Source organism: Panthera uncia (genome assembly GCF_023721935.1).
Source record: "Panthera uncia isolate 11264 chromosome B3 unlocalized genomic scaffold, Puncia_PCG_1.0 HiC_scaffold_1, whole genome shotgun sequence".
Classification (NCBI taxonomy): domain Eukaryota; kingdom Metazoa; phylum Chordata; class Mammalia; order Carnivora; family Felidae; genus Panthera; species Panthera uncia.
This window is the reverse complement of record NW_026057582.1, coordinates 29532290-29546547: the sequence shown is the minus strand read 5'-3', so window position 1 is coordinate 29546547 and position 14258 is coordinate 29532290. Positions and strand designations below refer to the sequence as shown.

Here is a 14258-nt window from a genome sequence, read left to right as displayed (position 1 = left end):
AAAAAACCCTTGCATTTGCATACATCATACATGGTGTCTTTTAAAAAAGTCTAAAAGCACATTACTAAAATGTGGTCGATGAGGTAGTAAATGAGGAAACTAAGAAGTGGCGCATTGTTACAGAGCAACATGGAAACTGGCAGTATTGTTTTGGAAGGTATATGGTAGTTGTTTTTTAAAAATATTGCAAAATAAATGATACCAAACTGACATTTAAAAGAGTACGAGAGCTAACAGCATCTCCTTTCAAAAGCTGTTATAAACACAAGCGGTCCAGTATTCCCTCTGACCTTAAAATGGATATAGATTTTGTTATTGTCAGCTTTTGTGCTAACAGAACATAGGCCAGCTGCAGAATGAATCACATCGTCTTTCACAAAATTTAACCAAATACTGATCTGATCTAACACTTTGTCACTGCAGGTGTGATTAAATCGCAAATCCAGGTAATGAGATTTTGCTTTGCTGTGATTACGAAAGTAATCAAAAACAGGCAGCAAAGCAATGAATCAGCTACAAATCTAAAATAAACCTATTGAAGATAAATTCCATGATCTAGAACTTGTTGACAATTCGTTTTATGCAAATTCCAAGTTCTCCATTACTCTGATAGGAAAGCATCATGCTAAGAAAAATAACGTGTTTCTTACTTTAACCAGTAAGTGGTCAAAAAACTTCAGGACATTCACAAGTAGTATTTAAAGGCTTATCCTACCTGAGTACACAGCAGAGAAAGGGAAGATGTATGGAAGGGTGAAAAATTTAGTTAAGATTCAATTAAATGAGTTGAAGTGTGTTGAGCAGCATGAGTTGGCATTAAAATGGACAGCTGTCTAAATTATTTAATTTGGGGGTCCAGTCAAGGTGAAAGTGTTATTAGGTCCTATTTCAGAATAAAAGAGTGATTGGTACTGCTGCATTTTAAGAAATTTTAATTCGCTAGCTAGAGAATTTATTTCTTCTTTGTAGATCACTTTATGCTTGGGGAAAAAAACAAAAACAAAATATCTTTTAAAATCTTGTGGCAGGAATTTGTTTATAAATACTGTCTTTCATTATATATAATGTGAGATGGACAGATGGATTTATTTCTCTTTGGGTCCTTTATTAAGATATTAGTGTTACATATCAAGCAATATTTGGAATAAAGAATGACATTGCATCCAAAAGCAATGACATCATGTATGCAGCAATGACATAATACATAGACACATTGTATGCCCGAGATTCTGAGTAGATGAATAATGTTTAATAATGGGTACATTCTGTATAACCATCAGCACAGACCATCTTTATTTCTGTAACATCCAATAATATATCATGTTTAGAAATGAAACTAAATGGCCTCATTAGAGGATAATTTGGGATGCTTTGAAATTCCTAAGGTTAAAAGTACATTTCTGGAACATTCTAACTCCCAATTCTCAACCGTAATCTAAAAGGCTATTGTTTCTCCCAGCTAACAGCTAATACTAGATCATTGATTTTACTTGTATGTAATTTGTGTAAGTTAAAGTCACTGGCGAATTTAAAAAAACAGTTTATAAATGTAAGCTTATGCCTAACAGATAGTTGATATAATGTTATATCTCATTATTTTCCTCCTTGTAAGAGCCTCTATATAATAAATACGAGAAATGCAAATTTTGTTCAACTTTTTTTTCACACTGTTGACTTAAATATGTAATAAACCCCACTTGGAAAGTCACTGGCCTAGCATGAGTTGGGGTGCCTAAATTTGAAAGCCACCTTCCAAAACACTTTTTAATGTGAAACAGAAGGTGGTCTTAAGCAATTTAAAAAACTATTTAGACTTGAAATTTGACCTGCTTTGAAATCGTTACATTTATATTCTGGAACATTAGTAATTTCTGCACTCCCAGCTTGTAACACAAAAAGCATATTGGAAAACACCTTAGCCACATTTCTTTAAATGAAGTGAATTAAACCAGAACATAAATTGCAGTGTAATTACTTCAGCCATTCTCATCTCTAAAAAAATCTTCCCTGTGGCAAGTTTCTTTCTTCTGTGAAAATGGAACAAAACTGTTGTTATGGAAACTGAGAATTTGGAGATGCTGGAACTTGGCATAAGATGCCAGATATTGGTTAGCTCCTGAATGGGCTCTACGTGTTATGCAAATTTCAGAATATTCATTTCTGTAACCTTCCTCGGAGGGAGTAGGATGGGCTAAATTATTGACAGTAACTGTAGATTACCTACCTTAACATGCCCTGATTAATGGTGAATGTTTTAAATACAGTTATGTAAGGGAATCGGGGAGGAAAAAAGCAGAGTGTTGTCATTTATGTCATTTGCTTATTTTTTCTTTCAGCTCCTACGGAAGCGGCACATTGGAAATGATATTGTCACAATTGTTTTCCAAGAGCCCGGAGCACAGCCATTCAGCCCAAAAAACATCCGATCCCACTTCCAGCACGTTTTTGTCATCGTCAGGGTTCACAACCCCTGCACCGACAGTGTTTGTTACAGGTACCTACCTGCACCCTGGTAGCAGCCTTGTGGGCGGGGTCAGGGGTCACGTGCGGGGGGGTGGGGGGCCATCCTGCTCCACTTGCTCAAGCAGCAGTGGGAAGTCTATTGCCATTTACTTCTGTCTTTAAACTATGTGTGTGGATGGCCGATTCACGCGATGATGTCACCCGATGGCGTTGACATTGCCCAGACACGCTGGTTAGACACCTGCTGTTGCCATTTGCACCTCCTCCTTAGGTGGTGTCCTTGGTCCATACCATCTGGTCACCAGCTAATTACTCATCTTGCTAATTATACTTTGCATTTGGTGTGGCAAGAGCAGAGAAGAATGATGTAATAAGTAGAGAAGTTTTGTTTTAATTACTATTGTCTAAAAAGCCCAGACCCTTGCTTTAAGACTGGTTTGATTCACTCTAACGTTTCTGACTACAGTCTTCAAAGTATTTGTATGCACTAGTAAGCACTTGGTGGAATTGTTTCAGTGTCCCATGTCGACCCAGTCTCGTGAGTGTCCGACTTCAAGCATCTATCTGCAAGAGGCCTTTGGGCGTTGACAAAGATAAGAACCTGAATTGCTGGGTCAACATGGTCATAGTACCAAGAAGATGTGTCAGGCTATTCTAGCATTAACCAGATATTTCTAATAGGAATCTGTCTGTTTAAAGTAATGGAATTTTATCCTGTCTTTCCATCCTTAATTTGGAAGATTAGGCTTTGCTAATGCTGGATATTTGTTTTTAAATTAATAAAGCCACCTACCCAGAAAGTGGCCAGTACAGACTGACAGTTGGTTTGTTGTGAGAGCCACAGCTGTCTACTTTTGGGGGTCAGTGCAGGTTAATTACGGGAGGGGAGCAAGCAAGCTCAGGGAACAAAACAAGGAAAGGTTACTCCGGACTGCTGTAAACCACTACCTTCCTTGCACAGCCCCTAATAACTGTATATGTTGGGCTCTGGTGATAAGCCCAGCACTATTTCTAGGCACTTTACATGGGTTACCTCATTTAATTTGTAAAACCCATGCATTAGGTACTGTTTTTGTCCCCCATTTTCAGGTGAGGAAGCTTAAGCAGTGGGGCTAGGTCCCTGGCCCAAGGTCAGCTAGTACCAGGCAGTTTAGATTGTAATGCACTAAGTCTGATTCTAGAGCCCAGCCCCTTCACTGCTCAGCCATGTTGCCTTGCTCACATGCCCTGTGAAGCACAGGTCTTTGCTGCCCTTGCTGCTGACCTACAAGCCACTCCAGAACTCTGGGGCTAAGGGGGTGGGAACTCCAACAGAACAGACCTAGATCTGCAGCCTCTTACCAAGAATCTGGTCCCTGGAAGCTGCTTTATTTAGAATAATATGGCTATTATTTAGAATAGAATGACAGACTTAAGTGCAGAACATTTGACTGTACCTGGGAGGGATGGATATTTGCACTTAGGAAATATCCCCAAGCATTTGAAACACACTCTGTACTGGATTTATGCAAGGATTTCATGGAACTCTGATAGAAAGCTAACCCCTTTTGAAATGGTCACTATGATGTTTGGGAGTGAAAAGCTTCGCGGTTTGTTTCAGAGATTTCTTCTTTAAAAGCCCTTGTCTACATGAAGTGCTGTCTAGTAGAAATGTAATGCAAGCCATGTATTAATTTTGTATTTTTTAATAGCCATACTTTTTAAAGTAACAAGAAATGGGTAAAATTAATTTTAGCAGTATAGTTTCTGACCCAATAATACATTTTATTTACCTGGTATGTCCAAATAATTATTATTTCAATAGGTGATTTTTAAGTTTTAAAAATTACTGACCTATTTTACATATTTTTGGAGTAAGACTTTGGAATCTGGAGTGCATTTTAGACTTACAGCTCATCTCAATTAGGATGTTTGATTTTCATTGGAAATAATGTTTAGATTTCATAAAAGTTGCAACTGGAAAAGTTGACTCATATACTCGGATTGTTCCAGACATGCTTTTTAAAAGCTTTTGAATGACTGAATTGAGTGTCACTTTTTAAGGTATGTAAAATATGGCCAGGATAAGTCTAAACAGACTGATCATGAGGAAAGGTCTCTCAACCTTCTTCAACACTTTGCTAAGGAAGGAAGTGATGTCTGTCTGATTCTTTTTTTTTTTTTAATTTTTAATGTTTATTTATTTTGGGGGGGGGTGCAGGGGCAAAGAGAGGGGGAGACACAGAATCCAAAGCAGACTCCAGGCTCTGAGCTGTCCACACAGAGGCTTGAACCCACAAACCATGAGATCATTACCTGAGCCAAAGTCGGATACTCAACCAACTGAGCCACCCAGGCACCCCTGTCTTGTTCTTTTAAAACTCCCCACCCCAGCCTTGAAAACCATGCTTTTTGCTATCTCTCTTATTTTTAATCTGCTGCCTGGCGAGCCCATCTTCTTAGCCCCACCATGCAATGTGATGCTGGACCCTTTGTGGGAAGACAGTGAACACCCCAGCTCATGGCACATGAGCTGGCCTGGGATTTCCTAGTTGCCAAGCATGTTTGAAGACCCAGTGCCCTGCTTAGAAACTGTGAACTTGGGCCTTTTGCAAATCCAAGAGCACGTACCAACTTGCAGTATCACTAAAAGGAATCACAAGAAACGAAAGTAGAGATCTTTTCCTGTTATTAATTTGAGGTATATTGATTGTTCTCAGTCCATCTCAAAGTGAGGTAGGCATGTTTCCTGAAGTGTGTGGGGATGTCAGGAGATGCTTCAGGTCCCAGAGCAGATAGGGCAACTCTCTTGTAGTTAATGCTTGGGGGAAAGAGTGTGAAGGGTTTATGTTCTCTGAAAATAAATGTATCATGAAGCAGAATAGGTCTTCCAAAGAATTTCTGTACCTGTGAGTTTTTCTCATACCCCAGCCACTCCCCAGAATACTAAGGATATGAAGTTATGGGCCTCTTTCATTTATTTACGGTACTTTGGTTGAAAAGTTTATAGAGCTGCATTGATTTCTACTAAATTAGATTTAAATCTAATTTAACTCTACAGTGATACAGTTAGAGGGATTCAAATACTTTTTATCATTGAAAATCTCTTGTTCTGAGCTTTTTCCCCAGAGAACACTCACATGTACTTATTGACATCTCCTTGGCACGTGTGCTGAGGAAAGCACAAAAGGGGTTTTCTCAAAGGAGCTTCTTGCTGTGATCAGGTGGAGAAGTGCGGGGTCCGTACAGGCTGAAGTTATAAGGAACGTTGAACTGACAAAATGGGGTTTGGCATATGTTTTAGAGCATAGATGGAGGAAATTCAGTGGGGGAGAAAAAGAAATAATTCTAGGAGTGGCCAGTGGTGTAGACAGAAGTGTAGACAGAGGAAAGGGTGGGGGGTGGCAGGTGCCAGAAGAAGGTGCTGCCATAGATGGGGTTACGAGGCAGTGGAGCCCTTTGGAATGCAAGGCCATCCGGTAGCACGGTATAAAGAGAGCTTAAGGAGAATTCACCCGATGTCACCATGCAAATTAGTTTGTATACAAAAAGACAACTTTGGAACTTGTTCATTTATTTTCACCAGCTCTTTGCAGCTCTTATCATGTGTATGCTAGGCACTATTCTAGGCCCTGGGATATAACAGGGGAACAATGAGAGAAAAATCCTATGGTGGATGTGGAAATGAGGTCCTGAAATAATGGATGTTCTATCTCTCTAGGGATTGGAAAGTTTATAATTTATAATTTATTTATAATAGGAAAAACTGACTATTTCTAACTAATTCCAGAGACCAGTTAACCTTGAACGGTAGACATAGCCAAGAACTCAGAAATTAATCACTACGTCTGTACTAAAGCTTATGCTCATACCTGATAAGAGAGCCCCCGGTCTCTTATTTTATTTGTATCATTACACTGAGCTTAATTATCTGGTCCTGGTTGATAGAGCAGATTAGAAGCAACAAATAAAAAGATGAAGAACGGTTCAGTGGCAAGGATGTGCTGAGACATCACTAAGTGATTCCTGAGATGTAGAAAAACTCTTCACCTCAAAGTGAAGAGTAAGCACAGCAGTCTGGAGTCATTTGGTTTGGAAACAAAGGACCGAATATACTTAGCTCACCCCTGAGGGCCTCACTTTGTTAAAACACGCTGTAAAAATTTTTCCCAGCATTTTTTAGTAACTCGTGAGTTAAGAGACCCAGGCACTGATCTTCAGAGGTTGCAGATGTCACGAAAAGAGAGAAATGTGTGTCTCATAATGGAAGGATACAACCGCACCTATGAATTAGTCTTGTTCCCTCCCCCACCATTGAACCTAAATCTGATCAAACCTCTGGAGGAGGCAGTTTACATGTTCTTCATGTAAACATGCCTGTATTCAGCAAAACTCAGACTCCAGGCAACTCTGTGTGACAAACAGCCCTGTTTCCTCAACATGTAAATACAAGAAATAAAAGAGAGAATGAGAGAAGTGGAGGGGAATTAACAGAATAAAAAAGAAGAAGAAGAAGACAAATTGCAGTGTTGTGTGGGCCTTATTTGGACCCATGTTAGATAAAAAGATTTTTAAAGTTTTAGGACATCGTAAGCAACTGAACATTGGAACACTGACTCACTATTTGATGACGTTAAAGAATTATTAGTTTTAAAACTAGTGTAGTAGTAAGTGGTTATAATGACCTGAGCCTTGAAAACGAGTGTTAAATTGTGGTCAGTATGTTTAGAAAGGTAGAAATGTAGGTTTCTCCTCTCAAAGATTTCCATATTCAGAGGTTAAAATATAATAAATGCTGAAAGGCAGCAGTATGATATAGTGCAAACAGCACTTGGAATCAGATCAGATTGTCAAACCTCTCAGATCTTAAATTTCCCTTTCTGTGCAGCGGAAGGTTGCTTGACATCTACTTGAAATCCCATAAGTAAAGTATCTAGTGTAGGCAGGGAGTGTGGTGTGTGCATATTAAATGTGCACGCCCTTCTTTTCTTGAATAAAAATAAGTAAATATGCAAGCTTCAGCTAGGAGGAAAAAAAATCAAAGTGGGTCAAGTGGTGGAGATTTTTTCAGAAGGTCCATCTCAAGCCCCAGTCAGCATCCCTATTGTCCAGTGTAGCTGACCTTTTTGAGACAAAAACCTGAATATGTCACTCTTGGTGTTTAAAACCATTTGGGGAGAAGTGCAGAATGCCTCTTCCTACACACCCCTGCCCCTCCTTCACCTGACGAATTCTTGCTTTTCTTTTTGTGGGAGGGCTCCCCTGCCCTCCCAGGATTATTAGGTAAATGCCTTTCTTAAGTGGTTTCAGTAGCACCCCACACCTCCCACAAGAGCTCTCAAACCACTGGATGTAGCCGCACTAGACTTTGAGCTGCTGGAAGGCTGAGCCTGTGTGACCTCTCATCCTTGATCCTCAACATGCGCACAGTGCCTGACACAGAGTAGGTGCCCCATGAGTGTGGGGGAATTGATCCTATTAGAAGTCAAGAGCCCCCCAGGGAGTGAATGACAGGCACACATTTGTTCTGCCGCTGGTCATTCCTGTCCTTTGCCAGGGCCTGCTTTCTCAGAATGCTCCCCAAACTGGCAGTCTGATCCAGGCTCCAAGAAGGGGAAACCTCCCTCTACCATTTTGACATTGAGTCCTCTTCCTTCTAAATTTGGAGTTGGAATTGTTTATTGCAATTTCCACGGTGCTTCAGAAATTCAGACATTGTTGTCTTCTCACTTTTTTTCCATGAGAAGACTTCTGTTCAGACTTCTCTGGAACATTCCTATGTATCATCTTGAAATTGGCTTTGGGTGTCAAGATCTGCTACTTTATCCAGGGTCTTTGATGCCAGCAAATGCTATGAAGCCCAGCCTAATGGTGGTCTCTTCCACAGTGTGACTCTTGTGGACGGATGGTCCCTTTTGCAAGTGCCTCAAGAGTGCAAGGTTTAAAAACGTTCCTTCAGGGGGAATAGTATGGTCTTGTCATAGAGCACGCTGCTGGCCATCCAGAAGTTCGAATTCCAGTCCTGGCTCTCTATGAGAGGCTCTGGGCACATCACTTTACTCCTCACAGCCTGTTTCCTGGAGAGGTGAAGAATTCATAGCAGCGGCTCAAATAGAGGTTCAAGGATAGGCCAAACATCAGTAAAACTCAGGACACCTTCCTGGTCCTTCGGTCATACTCCCAGGGTTTGAGGGACAGAGCATATTTCTGTGTTAAAACGGATGCAGATACTCCTCAGCAGAATGCAGGTTCAAGATGAATTTTAAGATGAAACTCAAGATTTTATTGACAGTTCAAGGAACACTGAATTCTCTGTGTTCTCTTCCAGTGCTACCTTTCCCTAATTGCTTCAGCCTCTGAACTTCTGGCTGCTGGGTAACCCTCCTGAGTAGAACATCCTAGTCCTCAATACTGCTGATCACATAAGGCATGGTTGTGATTGTAAAGAATGTATTATTTCTGAGGAGACAGAGTATTGCCTATGAGGCTAACGAGTGTCCAAGCAGAAGCCCTTTGGAATCTGCTTTTAAAAATAGCAAGAACCATTTATAATTAATACATCTTAAGCATCTATATATAGCAAACTGAAGTTCTAGAAAGGCTTCTTAGAGGCAAAAATACTTTCGGCTGAGCTTAAAGCAGGCCTTATTATCAGGAGTTCAGAATCTGTGGCATCTAAATTAATGAGCTTTTAACCTTGTAGAAAACCTTGAAGTTAGATGAACCCAAAATGAAACCCTTTGTTTGAAAAAAGCATCCCAGGGTATCATCTTCCTTATCTTCCATAAGTGTTCTGTTTCTAATGATGCAAAGCTGATCTTAGCTCCTATATCATTTACCTCCCTACCATGATGATTCATCGATAATTATATGTTCAAGATTCAGTTCTTTCCCTCATAGTTCATTCTAGAGGCTTCTAATTATCACTGGGTTTTCAGTATATGTTTGTCTAAAGTTCTAACAGTTAATAAGTAGATCTGTAAAAAACCTTAAGTAAGTTTAAGGGGCAAATGGATAGATGGTGCTCATATTGGTGCCCCCTGATAAGCATTTTCCTCTCCTTATTTAAGAGAAAACCACAGCTGCTTCTTGAGAAAGAGTGACAATTTGAAGTGAAATTAGCAAGAGAAGAAATTGCCGATTTAAAAATGAGTATTTCTGGATCCTTACAGGATTCCTCTTAGAAAAGCTAGCATATCTGGATTTTAGCATCTTTTGCTTGACTTTTGAAAAAATGATCAAATTAAAATTATACAGCTGTCAGCATTGAAGCCAGACAGTTCACAATAGATGAGAAAAATTGCCTTTCTAAGACTGGTCTAATTAGGCTAAAATGCATATGGAGGTTCTGCGGATTCCCTTCTCCAGTTAGAAAAGGGAGTGTTTCTTGCCAGCTTTCTTTGTCATGAAGTGAACTAAATAGTCCTTTAAAATAATAAATAAATAAATAAATAAATAAATAAATAAGTACATTTATGAAAACCAACAAATAGGGCATTCCATGGCATCTTCAGACAAAATAGGTACCTTCTGTCCTGAGGTTCCTGATTTTTATTTATTTCTCCTGTTGTCACAAGAAATAATCATTTTTTGAAACACAAAGCTAAATATGTTAAAGTAAACCCTTCTTAAAACAAAACAAAAATAGTAATGGAACCAGAGTTCTTCAATTTACTTTGAAAGATGTACACTCTCTGATTATGACTCTTCCATTTTGGAAATGCAGAAAAAGCATTGTGTATTGCTGCCCTAATAGTTGGTACAATTGCATATGGACTCACTTTTAAATAATTAGGTAATTTGAAAAGAGAGATGTTTGCTCTGTTAGAATCATCATTTCCAGCCCTCTCAGACTTTGCTAAGGTCCTAGAATGAGATCCGTGAGAACACAGTAGAAAACACAGAACCTTTCTGTTTCCATTTAACTTCTGTTGTTACTGTTTTAGGAAAAACATGATTTTTTTTCTTTTGAAATTAAAAATAATAGGTTATTACAGATGCTCATATGGCCCTTATCTTAGGCCCAATTTTAGCAGTATTATGCAGAAGAAGTGATTGGGGCAGGATTTCTCAAACTGATCTTGCCTAAAGGAGGAGGAAAAGGAAAATATTTTCCTCACAAATAAATTATCAGAATCAAATACCAAATGTAGAGAAAGTGGACCAAAGAATAGCTCAGCTTAAAATACAATTTTAAGAAAAAAGTTCTTTAATGTTTATTTTTGAGAGAGAGACAGAGACAGACACAGACAGACAATGCAAGCAGCGGGGAGGGGCAGACAGAGAGGGAGACACAGAATATGAAGCAGGCTCAAGGCTCTGAGCCGTCAGCACAGAGTCCGATGCGGGGCTCGAACCTGAGAGCCGTGAGATCTTGACCTGAGCCAAAGTTGGACACGTACTGGACTGAGCCACCCAGGTGCCCCCAAAATACAATTTTAAAACATGGCTGCTATTACTGTAAAAATCATAATCATTTTAATACTTACTGAAATTTCAATTTTCATTTTAAAATTATGCTTTTTGGTCTGGTTGCATAGGTCAACAAGTAATGTTTGTTGAATTTTTTTCAATTTAATCCATTTTTTTTATGTCCTGCATCTTTGGATATTTTTCATTATAAGCTGTCCACATATATAGGCATCACGTCTAAAATGGAGACCACATTTGTGTTCTTACAAAATCTATGCCTGTTGTGAAAGGTTACGCTGATTATAATAACCCCTGCTTGGAAATGATCAGTAGGTATTTAAAAGTAGAATATTACAATGAACTTTTTCTTCATGGAGTTATGTTTGGTTTACTATCTGTTAGTGAAATACTTTTTTACTGTAAGCCTTTTGGGGTTTTTTGGCCACCAGAAAAGTTTATGTTCTCTAAATCCTAAATCCTAAATGTGGTTGAATGGAAAGGTGTGTTCCTGTTAAATAGAAGTATGTACTGTTTCTTGTTGGGCAGTGACAGTTTCCTCCTGAGGGATGTCTTTGTCTTTGAGAAAGTGTATTTTATTCTCGTGCCGCGAGGCTCAGGAGACTGACGCTCCTCTCTCACCTTTGCTTTGTCTCTTAGTGTGGCTGTCACCAGGTCCAGAGACGTGCCTTCCTTTGGACCTCCCATCCCCAAAGGGGTCACTTTCCCTAAGTCAAATGTGTTCAGGGACTTCCTTTTGGCCAAAGTGATTAACGCAGAAAACGCTGCTCATAAATCAGAGAAGTTTCGGGCCATGGCAACTCGGACCCGCCAGGAATACCTGAAAGATCTGGCAGAAAAGAATGTCACCAACACCCCAATTGACCCATCTGGCAAGTTCCCATTCATCTCTCTGGCCTCCAAGAAGAAGGAGAAGTCTAAGCCATATCCGGGAGCTGAACTCAGTAGCATGGGGGCCATTGTGTGGGCCGTCCGGGCCAAAGACTACAACACAGCTATGGAAATAGACTGTCTGTTGGGGGTCTCCAACGAATTCATCGTCCTCATCGAGCAGGAAACAAAGAGCGTGGTTTTCAACTGTTCCTGCAGAGATGTGATAGGGTGGACCTCGACTGACACCAGCCTCAAAATCTTCTACGAGCGAGGAGAATGTGTTTCGGTGGAGAGTTTAATTAATAACGAGGATATCAAGGAGATTGTAAAGAGGTTGCAGGTGAGTGTTTTCCTTCCATTGACCTACATTCAATGTCCCTCTCATAAAGCTTTCAGTACAGACTAGAACCAAGTTGCCCTAGTGGGTGCTATTTCATTAGCTCCTCTGAAAATTCCCTGGTGATCTGAAGCAACCCAGAGTTTATGTCACACTTGGTTTCCCTCCTTTTTCAGAAGGAAAAGTAGAACCAGTGGGAGAAGACACATTTGCTGTGCGTTTGTGTTGGAAACCATTTGCGTGTGACCTGGTCCCACTGCCCTGGTGGCTGGCGACGTAGCCCAGCCAGTCTGCTTTAGCCGTCGAGAAGAATTGTTCGATTGAGTGTCTGTGCTGCCGTGAATTTCTTAAGGGCGAAGCGAGTGGCAGAATACGGTCCCTCTTGGCTGCCAGCTCCCCGTAGGTCTCTGTGAGAGGGTTTCCTTGTAAGTTCAGTGAAGTCATTGAGTGCTTTGGATGCAACAAGTATGTTCTTTCTGGCCTAATGAATGGAGGTTAGTGAAGGGGAAGTAACCACACCGCTCCTCAGCCGGCAGCCGCGTATTCAGAATTACCCTGCTTGCAGTGTTTTCCAAGTTCCCTGTCCACCACTTAACCCCCTACGGCGCTAAACCATTATACCTTTTGTTTCCTTGTCCAGTTTGTGTCAAAAGGTTGTGAATCGGTGGAGATGACTCTGCGAAGGAACGGGCTGGGCCAGCTTGGCTTCCATGTCAACTACGAGGGCATCGTGGCCGACGTGGAGCCCTATGGCTACGCCTGGCAGGCAGGGCTCAGGCAGGGCAGCCGGCTGGTGGAGATCTGCAAGGTGGCGGTGGCCACCCTGAGCCACGAGCAGATGATTGATCTCCTGAGGACATCTGTCACGGTGAAGGTTGTCATCATCCCCCCGCATGACGACTGCACCCCACGGAGGTAGGTCTGCGTTGGCGGCTGTGAACCTGGGAATCCAAGGCCGGGTTTGTGCACCACGTAGAACATCATCTCCTACCGGGTGGGGGAGGAGGCTGCCGCGAAGCGTGCCGGGTTACACGCGGCGCTCAAAGTTCCGTCCGTGGAAAGTCTGACTCGGGACATAGCTCCCTTTCAGCATGTGTCAGCAGCAGCTGGGAAGAGTGACTAACTTGGACCATTCCCAGGATTTACATCTGTGGATTTAGAAAGTTGCCATTACAGATAGAGAAGTCTGGTAATACCCGTCTTAAACATCTTGCACCAGTAGCTGAGAAGCATTGAGCACTTATTATTAGAAGACCCTGAGCAACACAGACTGTCAGGCTTTTTTGCTTTATGTTCCATGACACTCTCATTCTCCTTTCTGTCCAAACTTCGGAATGCCATTTTGACCCCTGCTGTCTCAGCCTGGAACCCTGGACATGACTTAGCAGGTGTTTGCTCAACTGCATCTGTGTGTCGGGAATCGGCTTCAAACGAGCTGGTGCTGCTCGTGATGCTTTGGCAGTTTGGTTCCCGGCCTTTCACGGAGGGAAGCCCAGGAGCTCCCCGCCCCTCCCAGTTCCTGCCCAGCCAGCAGCATTCTTGAAAATTTAATTTCTCGGTCTCTAGGGAGGTTTCTTGATGGAACAAATTTAATCAACTGTTTCTTTTCTCCTTTGGGCATGTCCATGTTATTTTCACTAGTTTTTTTCAATCTGTTAATTTGCTTTCAGCCCATTATTTTCTAAGAGTTTCTCTTAAGCTTTGGCAATTAATTCTTAGGCCTTCTAAAGCCAAGACAATATCCTTAACATTCCCCCCCCCAAAACGTGACCTGTCCTCTCAAAGATTCATGAACAAGAGATGGCAGAATATGTAAACAGTTATTATGGGTTGTGTCTTTTAAAAAGTAAGCAGCAATGACAACCTGAATGTACTTCCGTTCTTCAAATCAAGTGTTGCAGACCAGACCGCACTCAGGGTAGTATTTCTGAATCCTGCTTACTGCCTAGATGGCCCAGAGCCTAAGTGCCTGTGTCAGAATACGGTGAGCTGTCTTTGTCTAATACCTTTAAGAAATGCTCCCTTTTGGACGACTGGATTTCTCTGGAAACCAAAATATCCAGAACTTTGTATTTTAGCTCTTTGGGGGAAGGGGAGTTATTCTGAAACACGTGCCCTGCATTAGTTAACCTGGTCTTCTCTGGGTTTCTCAAGCACATCATCATCACTGTTAAGC

At 41.1% G+C, this 14258-nt stretch overlaps 1 protein-coding gene across 13 annotated transcripts in view; it reads left to right on the top strand.

Moving 5' to 3' along the window:
• The window catches only part of SIPA1L1 (signal induced proliferation associated 1 like 1), a 361673-nt gene that overhangs the window by 283992 nt on the left and 63423 nt on the right, over positions 1-14258 (top strand). For all 13 annotated transcript variants that reach the window (XM_049612534.1, XM_049612538.1, XM_049612526.1 and 10 more), the window contains 3 exons: positions 2337-2494; positions 11512-12085; positions 12723-12997. In XM_049612534.1, coding sequence (XP_049468491.1) covers positions 2337-2494; positions 11512-12085; positions 12723-12997 — 1007 coding nt within the window. The remainder of the gene's footprint in view (positions 1-2336; positions 2495-11511; positions 12086-12722; positions 12998-14258) is intronic.